General features: G+C 44.9%; 2 protein-coding genes across 3 annotated transcripts in view; one reads left to right on the top strand and one right to left on the bottom strand.

Moving 5' to 3' along the window:
• RAC1 (Rac family small GTPase 1) overlaps positions 1–22,487 on the bottom strand; it is a 396,460-nt gene that overhangs the window by 146,604 nt on the left and 227,369 nt on the right. The window lies entirely within an intron of this gene.
• CYTH3 (cytohesin 3) overlaps positions 3,417–22,487 on the top strand; it is a 114,646-nt gene continuing 95,575 nt past the window's right edge. For both annotated transcript variants that reach the window (XM_050784137.1, XM_050784136.1), the window contains exon 1: positions 3,417–3,615. In XM_050784137.1, the coding sequence (XP_050640094.1) occupies positions 3,582–3,615 (34 nt within the window). In that variant the 5' untranslated portion in view covers positions 3,417–3,581. The remainder of the gene's footprint in view (positions 3,616–22,487) is intronic.

Here is a 22,487-nt window from a genome sequence, read left to right as displayed (position 1 = left end):
CATGCTGGAGTGCAGTGGCACGATCTCGGCTCACTGCAACCTCCACTCCCTGGGTTCAAGTGATTCTCCTGCCTCAGTTTCCTGAGTAGCTGGGGTTACAGGCGCCTGCCACCACGCCTGGCTAATTTTTGCAGTTTTAGTAGAGATGGGGTTTCACCATGTTGGCCAGGCTGCTCTCGAATTCCTGACTTCAAGTGGTCTGCCCAGCTCAGCCTCCAAAGTGCTGGGATTACAGGCATGAGCCACCATGCCTGGCCATGCCCAGCTAATTTTTTATATTTTTGGTAAAGATGGGGTTTGATCATGTTGGCCAGGCGGGTCTCAAACTCTTGACCTCATGATCTGCCAGCCTCAGCCTCCCAAAGTGCTGGGATTACAGGCATGAGCCACTGCGCCCAGCCCCTAAAGCAGTTTTAAGGCTGCAAACCCAATTCACATGAAATAGCAAATACTATGAGAAAGTCTACAGAGTCAGATGTGAAAATTACAATTCAATATTTATTTGCTTAATGGCTGTATTCCTTCTAGGCCATCCGTTCCATAAACCTGGGGACTGGGCCGGACGTGGTGGCTCACGCTTGTAATCCCAGCACTTTGGGAGGCCAAGGAGGGTGGATCATGAGGTCAGGAGATTGAGACCATCCTGGTTAACACAATGAAACCCCATCTCTACTAAACATACAAAAAATTAGCCGGGTGTGGTAGCAGGCGCCTGTAGCTGTAGTCCCAGCTATTCGGGAGGCTGAGGCAGGAGAATGGCCAGAACATGGGAGGCAGAGCTTGCAGTGAGCCAAGATTGCACCACTGCACTCCAGCCTGGATGACAGAACGACACTCCGTGTCAAAAAAAAAAAAAAAAAAAAAAAAAAAAAAATCCTGGGGACTGAATTTATCTTTTTCATCATTTTCCCAGCACCTAGGACAGTGTCTGGAATACAGGAGGTACCTAAATATTTATCATCTGACCAAATGATTGCGATGATTTAATAATTGGGTTTAATATTTGTTATTCTGCAGTGTTGCCTGCTGCATGAATTATTTTCCTTACAAATTCACTTATAAAACTTTCAACATCTGAGCAAACCACTCATAAACTATGCATAAAGTGAGTGCCTATCTTAGTGGATAACGAAAATAGTTAATGTTCCCGTATGTAGAGATAATATGTGTGTAAGCAGATTAGATCATTGCTATCTTGGTGGGATTTGAGAGATGCTGGAAAACACTTCTTTTTGCAAATATCTAATTTTTCCATTAGATATTAATTCCTTCGAGTTGTGAAGATTTTGAAGTCTTCCAATTTCCCCATTAAAGTGCACAGATGACACCCAAAGCCTTTATCCCCCAACGTTTTTGCAGAATTTGTTGAAATGCAAGCCCAGGCTAAACTATGGGGATAATATAATATCCTGCTTATGTAACTGGGCTGTGCTTTAGTCTGATTAGATGGAGATCAGAGAAGCCACTTTCAGATTAAAACTCTAAGAAAAAAAAGCACCTGTGGATCACATTCTAAGACACCTAAAGAATTAAGAATTGACATGAAAAAGCATTTATAATTGATAGTATCTTTGAGTTCAAAGCTCCACATATCTCATTATCAAGTTCAAAGTAATACTGTCATTTTTTCTCCGTAACTAAGCTCTTATCTCCAAGATAACAAAGCTGACGGGAACAAGATCAGGAAGCCGAGTCTGGGGGTTGGGGGTTGAACCCTACATCTCCTGACTCCCAGATCCCTTTTCTGGTGACTCTTTGTCGCTCAAGCCATCAAACACCTTTGCACGCAGAAGTGTCCCTTGGCTGGGTGCGGTGGCTCATGCCTGTAATCCCAGCACTTCGGGAGGCCAAGGTGGGAGGATTGCTTGAGGCCAGAAATTTGAGACAAGCCTGGGCAATGTCGCAAGATCTCGTCTCTACAAAAGAATACAAAAATTAGCTGACGCGTGGTGGCGTGTACCTATGGTCCCAGCTATTTGGGAGGCTGAAGTGTGAGGATCACTCGAGACATTGCACTCCAGACTGGGCAAAAGAGCGAGACCTGGTCTCGGGAGAAAAAAAAAAAAAAGTGTCCCTCGTGGCTTTGGTTGCACGAGAATGCTTGGTGTTTAATTCTTGAGGTTATTAGGAGATTGAACTTTGAAATCATCCTGCAACCTTGAACCAAAAGGTGAAAGTTGTCCACTTTGATAGATGACAACGGAAGGATCCTTTGGTTCAATGGACAGCTTGTAAATATAAAACAGTTGCTGGAAAATTATATTAGAGATGAGCTATCTCCTCCATTACAATGTTTGCTTTTCTTTAATGCAATTGAGTTCCAGCAGAAAGGCTTGGGAGGGGCCACAAGCAATGCTTCAGGAGTTACTGGAAGCGAGATATGGGGAGTGAGAGAGGAGATCCATCAATGTGGAGCAGGGGCCAGGGGAGGCCTTCTGCCCAGGAGGCCCGCGCTGAGGACCCTGGCTGTGCCCAAGGGAAATTGAATTCAGAGCTCCTTCTGCATCATAAATCCAGGACAGCTGGCAGCTCTCCAAGGGAGACCGGCGCTAAACTCCAAGGGCATCAGCTGCCAGATTGGCCAACGCCTACAATGCCCTTTGAGAGCTGAGCCCTAGGTGTGTTGGACTGGGATTCCGTTCTAATCTCACGACCACGTTCATTTACAAGCCCTGCATTTTGTTAATTTAAACACGCACTCACCAGGAGGGAAGGAGGAGAGCCTCCAATATATATAAGACAGCTGAAAGACTGGAATTATTCTGACATGCATGTCTTAGGAAGGAGAAGGCCTGATCTTTGTCTGTTTTTTTGAGACAGGGTCTCACTCTGACACCCAGACTGGAGGGCAGTGATGCAATGATAACTCACTGCAGCCTCTGCCTACTGGACTCAACTGACGTGACCTCATACCTCAGCCTCCCCAGTAGCTGGAACTACAAGCACAGGCCACCATGCCCAGGTAATCAAAAAAATTTTCTGTAGAGACGGGGTCTCGCTATGTTACCGGGACTGGTCTCCAACTTCTGGTCTCTAGCCATCCTCCCACCTCGGCCTCTCAAAGTATTGGAATACAGGTGTGAACCACCGAGCTTAGCCAGGCCTGACTTCTGAATGCGTTCGTTTCCTGATCTTTTACCCCCAGTGCACGTGTATGTTGCACCCCTGGCCACTGGGTTTTGCAGAGTGTTGCGTTCCAGTGTCCGGGGCCCCACGCCCGTCCGCAGGCTACTGGAATGCTGAGGGCGAGGGGGCTTCGTTTCACTCGCACCACGTCGGCCCGCACCCCAGGGGCGGGGTCTACCGCCTCCCCCAGCACAGACGCCGCCGGGCCCGGCCGGTCCCCGAGGGCGGGGCCGCGCGGCCCCACGCCCCACCCACTGCGAGCAGAGGCGGGGCATGGGTCACGTGACGGCACGCCGAACAGCGAGGCCCCGCCCGGCGGGAGGAGGCCCGGCCGCGACCCGGGCCGCGAGCTGAGGAGCCGCCCGGTCTCCCGCGCGCTCGCTCCGGCGGCGTCCCCAGCCCTCGGCCCCTCTGTTGCCGGCCTCCGGCTCGCCGGCTGCGAGAGTGGCCTCAAGATGGATGAAGACGGCGGCGGCGAGGGTGGTGGCGGTGAGTGTCGGAGGTGTGGCGGGCTTGCGGGCGGCCTGGGGTCGGGGGCCGGGGACCGGGGGTCGCCGGAGGAGAGGGGGTCGGAGGCAGCGGCAGCGGCGGCGGCGCCTGCTGGAGGCCTGAGGCGCGCCGGGCCGGGGCCGCGGCGGGGTCTCCGGGGGCCCAAGGGAGGGGGCGGGCCGGGGTCGCCGTCCACCGCTGGCGAGGGTCTGGGTACCAGGCCAGGGCTGCTGCGGGCCGGGGTCGCCCCGGAGTCTCGGGCGGGGATTCGGGGGCCGCCCCTCTGGGGCGGGGGACCTTGCGGGGCGACCTTCCTCGCATCTTGTCGCCAAGGGCGTTCACGCCCTCCGGAGTCCGGCGTTTCGGACGCCCCCTTTCAGCTCAGGTGGGCGGAAGCGGCTGAGCCGGTGGGAAACCGGGAGGGGAAAGTTTTGCACTGGAGGCTCCTCGGGGGTACAGGAGGGGAGGGCCGGGGAACGGTTGGAAAGCGTGACAGTCTGCTTGGCTTTGGGTCAGAAACGGTCGCTGGATTTGCTCGAACGGGGAGGGGGCCAGCTGGAGTCCAGGTCAGGGTAGACGTTTTAGGAAACGGCAGACGCGACAGAGTGAGCAAAAAACTCCGTGGGGTCGAGGGTGGGGGTCACGAGCTGCACCCAGCACCGAGGCGAGACCGGAGAGCCAGGTGTGCCCGGAGCCCCGTGTGCTCCCGAGTGGGTCGGATCGGTGCCCGGCGTGGCCCAGGTGGTCTTGTGCTTGACGTTCGGTTTCCTCTTGCTGGAGGAATCGTGTTTGTTGGAAATTATTTCGAGGAATACAAATGACTGCTAGGTCATGCTGGGAATTAGATTTTAAAAACAGAAAAACGTGCCTCTGTATGGAGTGGGTGTTCGCTTTGGAAAGCAAAGGGTTAATGCCCGTGTTTTTACAGGAACAGCCGAAGTTGAGGTTCTCTAGACTTTTTTTTTTTTTTTTCTAAAGATCTCCTTTGAGCTGACAGAGAAATCATCAGAATCATCAGAACCCCATGTAATAAGGGAGCAGTTTAGAGAAATCTTAATTACAGGCTGCCGGAGCAGCTGCCTGTAAGAATCAGCAGGATTGAATGCTTCAGGATGAAGTGGTTCATCATCAAGGTGCCTTCTAGAATTCAAGTGCTGCTCAGAGGGTGATTTTTTTTTTTTGCTGAAAGACGCTATGCAGCCAGGATGGTGGGAAGTTGGCACCCGTCATGGCATTTGGCGAGTTCATTTCGCATAGTTGAAGCTGGGGTAGCACTGTGGCACCGAGTGGGTGTGTTGATGAAAAGGGAGCGCTGTGGAACGAAGGAGCCGAGTTGCGAACCCTCCTACAGTCAGGCTGTCCGTCTGGAGCCATGAGATCCTAAGGAATGGATTCCCGGTGGATGTCGTGTTTCCTGCCTGTCACAATTTGGGCATAGCAGTTTTCCCTTGTTAGAAAAGAAAGACAACTGTAATATGCAAACGTTGGACATTAGCGTCAAGGCAGCTAGCTGGCTTGGCAGTTTTGTTTGTAAGGTGCTTTGGGCTTTGTGAGTAAAGAAGTGTAGACTTGAAGATAAAAGCAGGCATAAAGAGGAAAAAAGGCGGCTTTAATGTGCTCCAGCAATTTGCAGATCTTGAGTACTGTAACAAAGCATGATATTAAATATCAAAAGTCTTAAAACTGTCCTTGGGTTGTTAATATCTCTTCTGGGAATATATCACAGGGTAACAACCTTAAACCCCTCACATATAAAGATGTGTATTATGCTGTTTATAATAGCAAAAAATTGGAAACAGCAATGCCAAGAGTAGGGGCATGGTGAGGTAAATTATGGGAAGTTTATTGAAGTATTTTACAACCATTAAAATAAGCCATTTTATACATCATGGTCTAAACAACATAAAAATTAGTGACATGGATTATTTTCTTTTTATATTTTCCAAGTTTCTGAAATAAGTGTGTATTTCAGATTTGAAAAAAAACTCGTCAAAGACATGAATGTTTTAAGTGTATCATTTAATTCATCTCACTGGAACATTCAACAATGAGGATTTATTTATTGATTGCCCATCAAAATGCCAGCCAGCATGTTAGGTGCTGGAAAATAACTTTTAACCTTTATTGATTTAGTTTATTAGTAGCTTTCTCCCTTGCTGTGTGACAGACACTTAAAAATATTTTTGGCAATATTAGGATATTTATTTTTGAAACAGGTGAAAACGTTTTGAAATATGAGTGATATTGTAATTATTGTATAAACTTTATGTGCTTATATTTAACTCTTGGCGGTTGGAAGTTTTGAAGTTAACATATCTCTTTACAGTTAATACCATTTAGATTTTAAAAAAATGCTTTAAAATTCATGTTTAAAAAAATAAAGTTCAGCTCTTTGAAAGAAAACCGTTTTCAGTTGCCAGCAGATTATAAAGCATAACATTTTTTGGTATATTTTTAGAGTATGGTACATAATGTTGAACAGTATCTGGGGGAGTCAGTTCGGCTTGTTTAAAAGATAGGGTAAATAATCTATTCCAACAGTAGTTATCGCAGAGGCCAAAGATAATTGAAAAGGTCTTTTTTTGTTAATGGTCAGATTAAAAGACTTAAAAAATGGATTCCTACTTGCTGTTTTTATAAGTTAATTTAGCTTTTTGTCCACTGTATTGTTCTTTCAATGCAAGATAAGGAGAGAGAGGATGGTGGCGTGAATGGCTGGAAGGCAGTTACAAGAGGAGGGAGTAGGGGGTTACAAGATTAGGAGAACACATTGTTCCTTACAGTGTGTGCAGAGTGTAGTTAAGGCACTTTAATTCCTTTGGGACTTTGTTGCCTTTCAGTTTTTCGAGAGCAGTTCTTCAGCTAAGTCTCTACTTGGAGGGTGGCTGACTAGTTTGGCCCGTTGGGATTGTTTTCATGCCCTCTTTGGGCATCTGTCTGATGTATGGTCCTGAATGGATCATCCCTGGCAGACAAGGTGAATTAACTCTAATTGGCATTCCTCTCTCTGCCCCCTTCACTCCCTGATCAGTGTAGGTGTCTGTGCTTCAGGTGAAGAGATGCTGAGCCTTGTTCATAATAAAATACATGCAAATTAAGACTAGACTGAGCTCCCACCTTTCACCTTCAGACAGGCGATAACCCCCAAGTGTGAAAAGTCTGTTTCCAGTTTGAAACGTTTGAACTGCAAGGCCGTTTCAAACATTGATGGGTAGGAGTGTAAATTAGTCACAGGCAGGGCCAGCCCATGTCCTGTTGGCTCAGGTCCATTTCTTGCCCTTTCCCTGCAGAGACTCACCCCTGCAGGCAACATTTCCCAGGCCCTTGGTCAGCTGGCTTCCGGCTGGGATTGGCCACTGGGAGCCACTGGCAGGAGGAATGGCAGGAGGAAGGACGAAAACAGGTTATTTCCCCTGGGTCTGCCTCAGGCAGAGTCTCTGGCAGGTGCCTTGTCTCCTTTTGGCTCCAGCTTCTGCCCCTTGGTCCTAGTCTTTGAGTCTTGGAAATACCTCCTCCCTTTTACTCTCTATTTGAGAAGTGGTAACAGCAGCTTGCTGTTGCTAATCTCTGGGTTATCATTTCCTGTTTGGCTTTTCAGTTTTTCCAACACGCCTGTCACTAATTCCTTATATTAAATTCCCTCTATATCAGATTCTTAAAGGGATGGTTGCTCTGGATGTCTCTTTCTCTGGGTGGACCCTGATAGATACAAGTGCTTTAGGCAGTAGCTTTAAAAATTACAGGCGTGTAAATCCTTTGACCCAGCAATCCAGTTCTAGGAATTTAACCTGCAGATATATTTGTACACGTGTGAGATAACATAGGTACGAGATTATTTATTGCCTTGAGTGTCCATCAGCAAGCAGGGAACTTATCAGATAAGTCCATACCCAGATGGTTAATGAGGTTGTAAAGTTGTAGAAAGGAACGAGGAAGCTCTTTTCTTAGTTGACGTGGAGAGATCTCCAAAATATCTTGTTAAGTTACAAGAGCAGGCTGGGTGCGGTGGCTCACACCTATAATCCCAGCACTTTGGGAGGCCGAGGCGGGTGGGTCATTTGAGGTCAGGAGTTCGAGACCAGCCTGGCCAACATGGTAAACTCTGTCTCTAATAAAAAAAAAAATACAAAAATTAGCCAGACCTGGTGGCATGCGCCTGTAATCTCAGCTACTCGGGAGGCTGAGGCAGGAGAATTGCTTGAGCCTGGGAGGCGGAGGTTGCGGTGAGCTGAGATTATGCCATTGCACTCCAGTCTGGGCAGCAGAGTGAGACTCTGTCTCAAAAAAAAAAAAAAAAAATACAAGAGCAAAGTATAGGAAAATATGCATTGCGTGCTCCCATTCTTGTTTTTTGAAAGAGGAAGTGATGGTTGATACATGCAGATTCCCTGGAAGGTGAAACGAGGAACCAATAACAGTGGTTACCTGTTTGGAGAGGATGATGGGAACTGAGTGGATGGGGAATATATGTGGGGAGGAAACTTTTCACTGTGTGCCTTTTTATTTTTTGAAATTCAAAAAAGTTTGAATAATCTATCTTTACTTTTTCTAAAATTGGAAAGCAGTTTCATAGAAAAATAGTATGCTGGTAAGAAAACACCCATTTTACACCTTTTTTGAAGGAATTTTTATAGATTAAAAAATATGGCCGGGCACAGTAGCTCATGCCTGTAATCCCAGCACTTTGGGGGGCTGAGGTGGGTAGATCATGAGGTCAGGAGTTCGAGACCAGCCTGGCCAATATGGTGAAACCCCGTCTCTACTAAAAAATACAAAAATTAGCCGGGCAGGCCGGGCACGGTGGCTCAAGCCTGTAATCCCAGCACTTTGGGAGGCCGAGACGGGCGGATCACGAGGTCAGGAGATCGAGACCATCCTGGCTAACACGGTGAAACCCCGTCTCTACTAAAAAAAAAAAAAATACAAAAAGCTAGCCGGGCGAGGTGGCGGGCGCCTGTAGTCCTAGCTACTCGGGAGGCTGAGGCAGGAGAATGGTGTGAACCCGGGAGGCGGAGCTTGCAGCGATAGAGCGAGACTTTGTCTCAAAAAAAAAAAAAAAAAAAAAAAAAAAAAATTAGCCGGGCATAGTGGCATGGGCCTGTAGTCCCAGCTGCTCGGGAGGCTGAGGCAGGAGAATTGCTTGAACCTGGGAGGCAGAGGTTGCAGTAAGCGGAGATAGTGCCACTGCCTGGCAACGGAGTGAGACTTGGTCTCAAAACAAAGAAAATATTCTGGGAAGACAGCAACAGAAAGATAACATGATATCCAGTGTAAGGTTATAAAATGTTGTCTGTTTTTCAGTCTGTAGTAAGTTAACTACTGTACTTTGGAGAGTTTAAAAAGTGGATGCTTTTAGATTATGCTTAGAGCATATTCTTCTGTAGTCATTTACTCAAATGTTGATAGTGTTTCTACCAAATACCAGGTTCTTCTGTGCATGACACAAGAGCTATTAGTGCCTGTGTTATGCCGTTTTTGCATTGCTCTAAAGAAATACCTAGGCCGGGCGCGGTGGCTCAAGCCTGTAATCCCAGCACTTTTGGGAGGCCGAGACGGGTGGATCACGAGGTCAAGAGATCGAGACCATCCTGGCTAACACGGTGAAACCCCGTCTCTACTAAAAAATACAAAAAAATTAGCCGGGCGAGGTGGCGGGCGCCTGTAGTCCCAGCTACTCGGGAGGCTGAGGCAGGAGAATGGCGTGAACCCGGGAGGCGGAGCTTGCAGTGAGCTGAGATCCGGCCACTGCACTCCAGCCTGGGCGACAGAGCGAGACTCCGTCTCAAAAAAAAAAAAAAAAAAAAAAAAAAAAAAAGAAATATCTGAGCCTGGCTTGTATATAAAGAAACGAGGTTTCACGGACTCATGGTTCTGCAGCCTGCACAGGCATGGTGCCAGGATCTGCTCGGCTTCCGAGGAGGCCTCAGGGAGCTTTTTACTCATAGTGGAAGGTGAAGCAGGATCAGGCACATCACATGGCCAGCGCAGGAGCAAGAGGGAAGAAATGCCACACCCTTAAACGACCAGCTCTCAGGGGTCCTTACTCACTGTTGCAAGGGCAGCACTGAGCCATGAGGGATCTGCCTCCATGATCCAGTTGCCTCCCCTCCAACATTGGGGATTACAGTTCAACATGAGATTTGGGCGGGACATGTATCAAAACTGTATCAGTGCCTAATGGTGGTGAATACCACAGATAAATTTCCCATGTTCATGAAGCTCATGTTTAGATGGAGAGACAGACAAAAGAGGTAAACAGCTATCTATAAAGTAATCACATATTATGCTAGGTGTGTTAAAGGAAATCAACAAGAGGTTGAGGAAGAGAAAGTGTGGGATGGGAGAAGTGTAGGGAAAGCCCATGGCCAGGCAAGGCTTCTGAGGAAATGCCCTTCGAGTGCAAGCTATAGGGATAGTGGACCAGACAGAAGGAAAGGCATGGAGCTGGCAAGAGCTGAGTATTCTAGAGAATTAAAAGCAGCTTTGTGTGGCTTGAACAGACAGTGAAGCGGGAGAGATAGGCTGGGGCCATGTCAGGCATTCAGTAGCTAAGGAATGCAGATTTTATTCTAAGTACATGAAGCTGCTGAAAGATTTTTAAACAGGAATATCTCCTTTGATTTACATTTCAGTAATTTTAGCTAATATTTGCTTGATGCTGTATGTCCTTCGTACTTTCTATGTCTTAATTTATTAACTCTTTATAATATTACTATTTACAGATTGGAAAATGGAGGCATAGGGAAGCTAAATAATTTGTCTCAGATTTCACAGCTAGCAAGTGGTGGAGCTGCGATTCGAACACAGGCCTTCTGTTTCAGAATCCGTACTCTCAACCACTGCCCCCTGCTTTTTAAAGAAGCATATTCTTGACTCCTGAGTGGAGAATGGATTGGAGGAGGAGAAGGGAGGACTTGGGAGAAGGGAGTTGTTGCAGTGGTTCAGGTGAGAGTTACAGGGGCTTGGTGGGTTAGGGTGGTAGTGGAAAATATGGAAGGAAGATACGTATAAAATACATCTGCATAAAACATACAGAAAAATACAAAGAATAATGAAACCAGCACTCTTATTCCCACTACTCAGAATTGACATAATAGCTGTCAATGTTCTGTTGCATTTTTTAGGTCTATTTTTTAAAAAATAAAGCATTACTGGTAAGTCTCTCCATCTCAGTATATTGTGGTGGTGTTCTTCCAGTTGCTCAGACCAAAATTTTGGTGCCATCTTTCATTTCTTTTGCCTTAAGCCTTATGACGGTTCTCCCATTGTCATCCTTGTTCACACTGCAGCCAGGGCGATTCCCTTTGACACTTAGGTCATGTCACTCCTCGCTTAAAGTTTGCTCTTTCCTCGGTTTATTCAGAATCCTATTCTCAGACCTTACCGTGGCCTACACGCTGTAGTTTAGGAGGCTGTAAGCTCTTCTTTTTTCTTTTTTGAAATGGAGTCTTGCTCTGTCACCTGGGCCGGAGTGCAGTGGAGCGATCTCGGCTCACTGCAACCTCTGCCTCCTGGGTTCAAGCGATTCTCCTACCTCAGCCTCCTGAGTATCTGGGATTACAGGCGTGTGCCACCACGCCTGGCTAATTTTTTGTAAATTTTTTTTTTTCTAGTAGAGACAGGGTTTCACCATATTGGCCAGGCAGATCTCGAACTCCTGACCTCGTGATCTGCCCACCTCGGCCTCCCAAAGTGCTGGGAATACAGGCGTGAGCCACTATGCCCGGCCAAGCTTTTTTTAATAAAAGGGCCAGATAGTAAACCTTGTAGGCTTTGTGGGTCACATACGGTCTCTGTCACAAGTCTTTTTTTTTTTTTTCCCATAGCCTTTTCAATATGTAAAAAAACATTCTGACCTTGGGGACTGCCCTTGACCACTACTCTAGTCCCCTGCTATCTCTGACATTTCCCGTCACTCCTCTCCTGTTTCCTCCCTGACTCTGGTCTGTCTCATTGGTCTCCTTGCCAAGCACACTCCTGCCTCAGTGCCTTTGCACTTGCTTCCCCTGTAGTGGTTTCCTCTCAGATACCTGCATGTGGTGTATTCTTGCCTCTTTCAAGTTTCTGCTCAAATGTTTCCTTATCACAGAAGTCTTCCTTGACCACCTGTCTAAAATCACATTCATTGTTACTCCCAGCTTTATTTTTCTTCCTTAGCACGTGTCACCCCTTACCTATTATCTATGTGTTTCTTTTCTCTTAGAATGTGAGTTCTATGAAAGTAAGAGTATTTTCTGCTTTTATTCACAGTTGTATCTCCAAGATCTAGGACAGTGCTTGGGACATGGTAGCCTTTCAGTAAATATTTGTTAATAAATATTGAATAAAGTTGAAGTCACTTTTGTCTAGCAATCCTTGGTCCTTTTGCTTTTTGCTTTCATGTTTCCTAGAGGCAACCGTTATGAATTTGATATGGGGCTCTCTGGTGTATGGTGCTTTTGTTTGTTTTTTGAGATGGAGTCTCACTCTGTCACCCAGGCTGGAGTGCAGTGGTGTGATCTCAGCTCACTGCAACCTCCATCTCCTAGGTTCAAGCGATTCTTCTGCCTCAGCCTCCCAAGTAGCTGGGATTACAGGTGGGCGCCACTACACCCAGCTAATTTTTGTATTTTTAGTAGAGACAGTATCTCAGTATCTCACCATGTTGGCCAGGCTGGTCTCGAACTCCTGACCACAAATGATCCACTCGCTTTGGCCTCCCAAAGTGCTTGGATTACAGGCATGAGCCACCGTGCCTGGCCTGGTATATGTTTCATACTTTAACAGATGTGCGTGTGCCTCCATAAGCAATGTACAGGTCTTTTTTTTCCCTCTCTTTTGATACGGAGTTTCGCTCTTGTTGCCCAGGCTGGAGTGCAATGGTGCGATCTTGGTTCACTGCAACCTCCGCCTCCCTGATTCAAGCGATTCTCCTGCCTCAGCCTCCCGAGTAGCTGGGATTACAGGTGCCCGCCACCATGCCCAGCTAATTTTTTGCATTTTTAGTAAAGATGGGGTTTCACCATGTTGGACAGGCTGGTCTTGAACTTCTGACCTCAGATGATCCGCCCACCTTGGCCTTCCAAAGTGCTGGGATTACAGGTGTGAGCAACCGTACTCGGCCCTAATTTGTTTTAAAAAGTTTATAAAGCCAAGATCACACAGTGTGTAATCTTCTGCAGCTTGCATTAGAGATTATCTTTGTGATTATATATAGATCTTGTTTATTTTAATTGTGATCACGTTTTGTCTATCTTGTCTTGTGTTGAACTTTTTTTTTTTTTTTTTTTTTTTTTTGAAGACAGTGTCCTCACTGTGTTGCCCAGGCTGGAGCACAGTGGTGCGATCTTGGCTCACTGCAACCTCCACCTCCCGGGTTCAAGCCGTTCTTCTGCCTTAGCCACTTGAGTAGCCAGGATTACAGGCTTGCAACACCATGCCCTACTAAATTTTTTGCATTTTTAATAGAGACAGGTTTTTGCTATGTTGGCCAGGCTGATCTCGAACTCCTGACCTCAAGTGATCCGCCTGCCTTGGCCTCCCAAAGTGCTGGGATTACAGGTGTGAGCCACCGGGTTTAGCCCTGTGTTGAACTTGTTAATGTCAGTGTTACACTGGTGGTGGTACAAACGGCACTGAGGTGAGCTCCTTAGTCTTCTCTCCCCTCACAGTTTATCTAGAGTATATTTCTGGAATTGCAGTTGTGAGTTATAGGCATGCTTCAGTTTTAATAGATAACAGATTGCTTTCTCATTAGGGGCTTGTGAATAGTGTGATTTCCCAGCATTGTAATGAGCACACAGTGTTTGCCTTACTTTTAAATGTTTGCCTATCTCATGAGTAAGAAATGATGTATTGTTTTAATTTGTGTTGCTTTATAGTGATGAAATATATTTTTTAAAACTTTTATATTAGGTTCAGGGGTACATGTGAAGGTTTGTTGTAAGTGAGCTCTTGTTACGGGATAGAATGTATTTTGGAGAATCAGATGGACATACTGTCAGCTTGGTGAAGGTTAGAGGTACAGGAACTGCAGGAATCAAATATGACTAGGTTTCTGGCTTGGTAGTGGTGTTGCTTAATGAATGGGAAAAAACTATTTTGAGGGTTCATTTCTTTGTTTTTTGGGTCAAAAATATCTTTACTTTGCCTCCACTTAAAATTTTTTTATTACAGAGTCGCACTCTGTTGCTCAGGCTGGAGAGCAGTGATGCCATCATAGCTCACTGTAGCCTTGAACTCCTGGGCTCAAGCAGTCCTCCTGCCTCAGCCTCCCGAGTAGCTGGGACTACAGGCATGTACCACTGTGCTAAGCTTGCCTCTGTTTTTGAAGGATAGTTTCATCAGGATTATAGTTGTAGGCTTTCAAGTTAATTTCTTGCAATTTTTAATTTTTTGGTGAAGATCGGAGGTCTCACTGTGTTGCTCAGGCTGGTGTTGAACTACTGGCCTCAAGTGATCCAAAGTGTTGGGATTACAGGCATCAGCCACTGAGCCTGGCCTTCCTGCAGCATTTCGAAGGGGTAATTTGATTGCCTTCTGGCTTCCATTGATTCTGTGGAGAAGTCAGCTGCATCAGTCTTACTGTCACTCTTTTCCAGTTAGTGTTTTTTCTTCCCTTTAGGCTGCTTTTAAGATGTTCTCTTTGGGTTTGGTTTTCAGCTGTTATGTGGTGTGTCCAGATGTGGTTTTCCTCAAATGTATCCTGCTTGGGATTAGTTGTTGTTTTTCTTTTTGGCAGTGCTGTGACAAAGCTTGATCTTAAATTAGATTTACAGAATTCTTGTTCATTATCTCTTCATTGATTGCTTCTGCTGCATTTCCTATCTCATCTCCTTCCAGGACTAATTACCTGTACATTAAATGTGTCCTCTGTGTTGTGTCCTGTATGTCTTAGATTCTTTTTTTTTTTTTTTTTTTTTTTGAGACAGAGTCTTGCTCTGTCGCCCAGGCTGGAGTGCAGTGGCCGGATCTCAGCTCACTGCAAGCTCCGCCTTCCGGGTTTACGCCATTCTCCTGCCTCAGCCTCCCGAGTAGCTGGGACTACAGGCGCCCACCACCTCGCCCGGCTAGTTTTTTGTATTTTTAGTAGAGACGGGGTTTCACCGTGTTAGCCAGGATGTTCTCCATCTCCTGACCTCGTGATCCGCCCGTCTCGGCCTCCCAAAGTGCTGGGATTACAGCCTTGAGCCACCGTGCCCGGCCATGTCTTAGATTCTTTTCTGTATTCTTTATGCCTTTGCCTCTCTGTGGTTCATTCTATATCTTCTTCTGACTTATATTCCATTGTACTAATCCTTTCTTCAACTGTAATTGCTGTTAAACTCATTTATTGAGTTCTTAATTTCCATTATTGTCTTTTCCAGTTTTCTTGATTTTTTTTTTAAGATTCCAATTTTCTGCTGGCATTTTTTATCTTGTCAACTGCTTTATTAAATCACAGTGGCCGGGCGCGGTGGCTCAAGCCTGTAATCCCAGCACTTTGGGAGGCCGAGGCGGGTGGATCACGAGGTCAGGAGATCGAGACTATCCTGGCTAACATGGTGAAACCCCGTCTCTACTAAAAATACAAAAAACTAGCCGGGCGTGGTGGCGGGCGCCTGTAGTCTCAGCTACTTGGGAGGCTGACGTGGGAGAATGGCGTGAACCCGGGAGGCGGAGCTTGCAGTGAGCCGAGATCACGCCACTGCACTCCAGCCTGGGAGACACAGCGAGACTCCGTCTCAAAAAAAAAAAAAAAAAAAAATAAATAAATAAATAAACAAATCACAGTTAAAGTCTATGTCTGATAACTGTGATATTTGGATGCCTTGTGAGTGAGCGTGTTCTGTTGTCTGTTTTCGCTTTTATTTTTGTAGAGCAAGCTTCTCAATATGTTTCCCAGACTGGTCTTGAACTCCTGCCTCAAATGATCTGCCTGCCTCAGCCTCCAAAGGTGCTGGGATTACAGGCCTGAGCCAACTCACCTGGCTGGAACATCACTTTAAAATTATGAGGCTTGGTCTATTCTGGTTTACCCTTCTCCTAGGTTATAGCCTTCAGTGGTTCCCACTGAAAGCTTGGGATGCTTCCCAGGGCCTCTTCTACTTGGCAAGCCCCTGAACTCTAATTTTTGTCCCCTCAGTCCCCTAAGACTGGTGGCTATTCTGCTGACCTTCTTGGATTCTCAGTCACTTGATTCTGTTTGGTATTTTGGCTTCCCAGCTTCTGCTGTGAATTGGCAAATCCCTCAAGGAGAAAAGTGGCCCCGGTGATTGGACTCACTTCTCTGCACTCCCCTTTTCTCTCTGGAATCCTGGCCTCCAGAGTCCTCACTGCATGGGTAGCTCTCTGATGCCTTCAAACAGTTGTTTCTAATAATTTGTTCAGCTTTTTAAGTTGTTCTTGGCAGAAAGGTTGGTCTACAATGAGCTAGTCAGCTTTTTACTGGAAGCAGACTCTCAGGAATTCAATTTTGCTATTTAAAATGGACTTGTCAGTGAGATATCCTAGTGGAGATGGTAGGTAGACTGTGTCAGTCTGCTGCTCAGAAGACTAATTTGGGTAGGAGATAAACATTGGGGAGATTTTAATTCATGTGAGTGGATGAGCTCACATGGGAAGAGAGTTGAGAGAGGAGAAAAATCCTAGGACTGAGGACAATGCAGCAAAGCTGACTGGCAGGGTATCCAGTGAGGCCCAGGTAGCCTTGAATTGAAGATTGTGTGGCATTGCAGAAGAGAGAAGGAGTGATCAGCTGTGTTGAATGCACTTACAGACGGCCTAAAATGGGATGGAGACATGTCTACTGGACTTGGTGATGTTAAAGAAAAACAGTTTGGGGAGAGGCAGGGAGCTAGCTAGACTGGAATGGGCTAAGGAGCTAGTGGGGGAAGGTGTGTCTTTGCTGAAGGAAAGGCACGTGCCATGGGCCTTAATTGGAAATGTGGCATGTTATGAGAATAGAGGGGAAGCCCGCATGGCTGGAGCTAAGTGAGGGAAGGGTATGTCTGTTTTGCAGTGAAATATTTCTCAGGAAGTTTTCACAGGAGACCAGTAATAATTTATATCAGGCAGGTTAGAATAATAATGCTGTTTGCATTCTCACACTCTTAATATAAGTAACTTTGGGAGAGGTAGATCAGTTTTAAGAAATTATTGGCAGATCCTTTAGAAAGCGGGTTTGTCAGCCTGTAATGTAGGACTATTGCAACTTTTGAAATGAAATGAAATTAAAAAAATAGGTTTTGTCAAAGTATCCTAAAAGCTACTTAAGATATGTTAAATATTGGCTGGGCACGGTGGCTCACGCTTGTAATCCCAGCACTTTGGGAGGCCGAGGAGGGTGGATCACCTGAGATTGGGAGTTCGACACCAGCCTGACCACATGGAGAAACTCTGTCTCTACTAAAAATACAAAATGAGCCAGGTGTGGTGGTGCATGCCTGTAATCCTAGCTACTCAGGAGGCCGAGGCAGGAGAATCGCTTGAACCTGGGAGGCAGAGGTTCTGGTGAGCCGAGAACACGCCATTGCACTCCAGCCTGGGCAACAAGAGTGAAAATCTGTCTCAAAAAAAAAAAAAAAAAAAAAAAAAAATATATATATATATATATATGTAAAATATTTTGAGTTTGTGGGGAAAATAGTAAATCATTTAAATGAGAGTAGAAAATACATGACTCTCCATCCTGATTTTTGAAGTTAACCAAACAAACTTTTTATAGTTAATGTCAAGTACCCAGTTAACGTAGAATAGATACAAGATTCTGTAGTGCTTTATAATTTGGCTGGAGCCAATACAGCAAGCATTTATTTCAGATAAATATCTTTTCAGTATTATGTAAATATTAGAAGAGACTCACCTGAGTCAATTTCAGTTGGCCAAGAAGATTTTTTGATTTACTTTCCTAGAGCAAATTTACTCTTTTAGCTGACTTGGTTTTTAGTAAGTCACCAGGAACACTGTTCAAATAGGAGAGAATAAAAGTTCCTGCTTTAAACTCTCAACAGGGCTATTGTTAATTACTGTAGTCTTCTTTTGAAAAACTTATGTCTGTAATTAATAAAATCAGTAATTTGCTATAAAACAAAACATTTGGATGATGATCAGAAAGTATTTCCCAACATCTAGGTAATTCGTGATTTTTTTGTCCCCAAGTTTTCATCCAGATGTTTGGCAATGTGTAGACACAGCCTTACTGCAACTTTCTAATTCACTTTCATGGGAACATATAATATTCTCCGTTTATTTTGGACAGCAGAGTTTCCTTTTTCTCTGGACAGATACATATGAAACACATGCTCTTTGAGTGGAGTTTGTGGCCCTCTGAGAATTCTCTGAAGGAGGAAATGGGTTGACCTATTCGGTTGCTATGAAGTAAAAACAATCTTGTTTTCATTTTTTAGTGAACATCTGGGTTGCATTTATTTCACATTCTGGAGGTTCTGTAAAACCACAATTTGATAATATGAGGGTTCATTAAAGCAGTAATTACTGAGCTATTTTTATAGTTGATTCAAGAATTAGGGTGGCTGATAGACTTTAAACAATATTTTTTTCCTTTCTGTAAAATGTAAGTTAAATAACAACCCTTGATTTGAAACCATAAAATGGGACGTAGATATTTTGCAGGGCAGAAGAAGCATTGATCAACCAGTTTATTTCTCTGTTGCCCGTTGCTGTGTATCTTGTGGTCATTGTTATAGCCATATTTAACTCTGTGTAGAAGACATTGTTGATGCCCTATTGCAAATCCACCCTTCTTTGCTTCCTTGCCCACAGAACCATGAATTGTTTAGATATTTACCCATCAGGGAAGAGGACTTTATCACCACAAAGAGCTATATCTTAAATGGTCTAAGCAGCTGGGATAATCCCTCTTTCTTTATCCGTGAGTGGAGGAGAGGTGGAAGTGTCATCCAAGTCTGGCCAACGTGCAGGGCAGTTTGCAGGGAGATTTCTCCAAGAAGTTTCTTCCTTCACAATAAATATATGAGGAGTTGCGTTTCTTTTCTTTTTTTTTTTTTTTTGAGACTGGATCTTGCTCTGTCTCCTATGCCAGAGTGCAGTGGCATGATCATGGCTCTTTGCAGCCTCAACCTCCTTGGCTCAAGTGATCCCTCCACCTCAGCTTCTCAACTAGCTAGGCCCTCACCACCACACTCAGCTAATTTAAAAATATTTTTTGAAAAAGAAATATTTTTTGTAGAGACAAGATCTTGCTATGTTGCCCAGGCTGGTCCTAAACTCCTGGCCTTAAGTGATCCATCCAGGAGTGAGCAACCGTGCCCAGCCCCGTTGCATTTCTTACGCTAGACTTCATTGGGCCTGGATGAGTAGCCAGCTTGCATTCACAATGGCTCTTAATTAAGCCTGTCCATTTCCAAGCCCATACCCTGAGGATGACCAGCGGAATTCTAGATGGTGCTGTTGCTGAATTTCACCCACCCAGGAACCTCCCTGCCTCCACATTTCCCGTCATGTGGGGCAGTAAATACCCCTCTTGTTTAAATGATTGAGCAGCAGTGTACTGTAACTTGGAGCTCAGGGCATCTGGCGTGATACCGGCTGTTCTCTCATTCATTCAGTAAGGATCTCCTCTCCATAGAGTGCAAAGAGAAAAACACCTTTTCTCTTCCATAAATATTCATTAAGCATATAAATATTACTTTAAGAACTCAGCTAGGTTATATTTTCTTTTTGAGATTAACACTTTCTCCCCTTTTAATAAAACAAAATATATTTTCATATTCTTAGAAATACTTTAATAATTTCATTTGGCAAATCTTTATTTTAACATGTCCATTTAGAAAAATGCAGTAATCAAAGGTGGCATACATTGGCAATTTAATATTCTGTTAGAAGACAGGACTTCCTTTTAGTTCTTCACAGAGAGGAAATAAGAATGCCCTTTCCAAGTTTCAGTAATTAGATTAAAATTTTTTTGAGTTGAGAAAGGATCAGACAAATGAATTCAGTTTTGTTTGTGTTAGAGTATGGGAAAATTGAAGAATTTTAGTGTCTTTTGAATGTTTGGCCTGTTCACATGATGAGGCTGTATTTCCCAGGCGTGGGAGGATGAGCGATTGTAGACTTTGATTCAGTATATGACCACCCTTCTGAGAGCATGACACATTTCGAGAATAAGTGATGCCTTTCATTGCCTTATGTAAAAAGAATCTTCACGTTGGATAAGTCTTCTTCTAAAGTGTTGCATTTTCTCGGGAATCACAGGGTGTCTGTTACGGACTGTGTTCCTGAAATTTAGTTTGAAGTAGTGGTTAAGCTGTATACTAGTCAGATGGTTACTAGGATGTTCCAGTTTTCACAAAAGAAAGTCAGATGCCTTCTTTCCTTCCTTTTTGTGGTCAGACTGGTCTTGAAGTCTGCTAGCTGTTACTCCCCACACATTGTCCCGCTGGCACTCACTCTTGATGACAGCTCACGGAGGGAGCAGAGTCCAAATGGACGCACTGTGTCCTGCCCTCCCTTGGCTCCCCTATTAGTTGCTCTGCCTCACAAGTGCCCAGTAATTTGGCTGGACAGCAGAACATGACTTTAATTTTTTTAATCTGGAAAGAACATAAGCTATTTCCCCTAGATTCTGCTGCTATTAGTACTTGGACATTTGTTTTAGGATTTAAGTCTCTATTACCTTCCCACTGCTTCCACCCCTCCCCACTTTTCCCTTCTCAGTAGAAGAGTCTGGGGGCTTCTCACTTTGCATGTCTTCCTGTCAAGTATTACCTATTATCCTGGTAAGACCTGACTGTCTTGCATCTACAGGTAATGAAGACCATCTATTTCAGAAGTCTTTTGTTAAGTTCTGCACTAAAACTTTTATCTCCCATTTCCGTTTTACCTGTAAAGAGTAGCAAAGAGTTTGTGTCTTCAGAGAGAAGTCCACTATCCTAATCCTTCCAGCCACCTTGGGGTTTGGTGTGGCCTGCCTAAGAGTTCCACAAGTGGGAGTGTGCTCTAGGGCCCCCTGCCTGAACGGAGAGAATATCCCAGCAGAAGTTCTCGAGTGTCAGGACTTGGTGTAGGCGGTTTTATCTTGGTTTCAGCCATCAAGAAATGTAGTTGATTGGATCAGTGACTGGGAATTTCAGGAACAGATTTTACAGGAGTGCCGTTTCCTTAGAGTTGTAAAGTTATTGACAGGGCCATTTCAACTTTGGTTAAAGAGATTAAAGGTTGGCCGGGGCAGTGGCTCACGCCTGTAATTCCAGCACTTTGAGAGGCTGAGGCAGGCGGATCACAAGGTCTGGAGATCGAGACCATCCCGGCTAACACAGTGAAACCCCGTCTCTACTAAAAATACAAAAAATCAGCTGGGTGTGGTGGCGGGTGCCTGTAGTCCCGGCTACTCGGGAGGCTGAGGCAGGAGAATCCCTTTAACCTGGGAGGCGGAGCTTGTAGTGAGCCGAGATCATGCCACTGTACTCCAGCCTGGGCAACAGAGCAAGACTCCATCTCAAAAAAAAAAAAAAAAGATTAAAGGTCAAGCTTGGATAGTCACACAGACATGAGCGTCTCCCCCACACTCTAGAGAGGGGAGTCTGTAAGTCCTTAATTTCATGAGACTTGAAGCTGTTTTCTCCTGATGTCCCTAACATATCCCTCCCTCCCCATCCTGATTAGGTGCTGGACCCCCAGGGCTACTGCAGTGCTGTGGTGGGAGCCTTTCTGGTCCTTAGCCCAGCTTCTTCATGGCTGACTCTGTTGGGATGCATCATGCTGGAGATAACTATGTAGCCATTCCTTCCTAAATAGTCTTAGTCCTGTGGGATTGAAGAGGTTTTCCCTTGGGGTCTCTGGGAATTAGGATATCAGAACTTTTGCCTGTTTGCTGTATCAGGTCAGCCATTGAGGATATTTCAGTTAATTCCGCTTGTTCAAGGCAGAATATTGTCAACTATAATGTTAATAGTTCTGAGAATTTGTATTCATACTTTCTGTATGCTTACATAAGTTTGTTTAAACATTTGAGCTTGATCGTTTGGTGTTGACAAATATTTGGTGTTGACATATTTTTAAGTAAATATCTGCAGCTCTGTCATTTCTAGCCTTGTGCTTTTGTGTAAGTTACTTAATCTCCTTAAGCTTCAGTTTTCTCATATGCAAGATGGGTGTTAAAAAACCCAAGTGAAATTATTTATATGAAGAATTTATCAAAAATCTCGACGATTGTAATAATAGGCATTCAAAACTGTTAGTCATCAAAGTGTTAAGCCTCTGGCCTGCCTGTGTTTACATACTGAGCAGAATGAGTTGGAAGAATGGTTGTATTGGGGCTTAGGAATAACCGATGATTGGCAATATGATTATCGTATCTTTTCTTCCCAACTTTGTATTTTGAAAATGAACTGTTCAAATCTACAGAAAAGTTGAAGGAATGGCACAATGAATCCTATGTGTCTTTCACCTGAATTCACCAGCTGCTAACATTTGGCCACATTTGCTTGTCTTTGTATTACAATTTGTGTGTGTGCGTGTGTGTAACTGAACCCATTTGAAAGCAGATACAAACATGGCTGGGCGCGGTGGCTCATGCCTGTAATCCCAGCACTTTGGGAGGCCGAGGTGCGCAGATTGTTTGAGGTCAGGAATTCGAGACCAGCCTGGCCAACATGGTAAAAACCTGTCTCTACTAAAAATACAAAAAATTAGCCGAGCATTGTGCTGCGCGCCTGTAATCCCAGCTTCCCAGGAGGCTGAGGCATGAGAATTACTTGAACCTGGGAGGCGGAGGTTGCAGTGAGCTGAGATCATGCCACTGCACTCCAGCCTGGATGACAGAATGATACTCAGTCTCAAAAAGTTACAAACATCATAACACTTCACAGAAATACTTCAGCACTCATCTCCTAAGAGCATTCTCCTACATAACTATAGCCGTTATCATTCTT

The sequence above is a fragment of the Macaca thibetana genome, chromosome 3 (assembly GCF_024542745.1).
Source record: "Macaca thibetana thibetana isolate TM-01 chromosome 3, ASM2454274v1, whole genome shotgun sequence".
NCBI classification, from domain to species: Eukaryota; Metazoa; Chordata; class Mammalia; order Primates; family Cercopithecidae; genus Macaca; species Macaca thibetana.
Note: the sequence above shows the minus strand (reverse complement) of the source record. Positions and strands in the feature narration are given on the sequence as shown.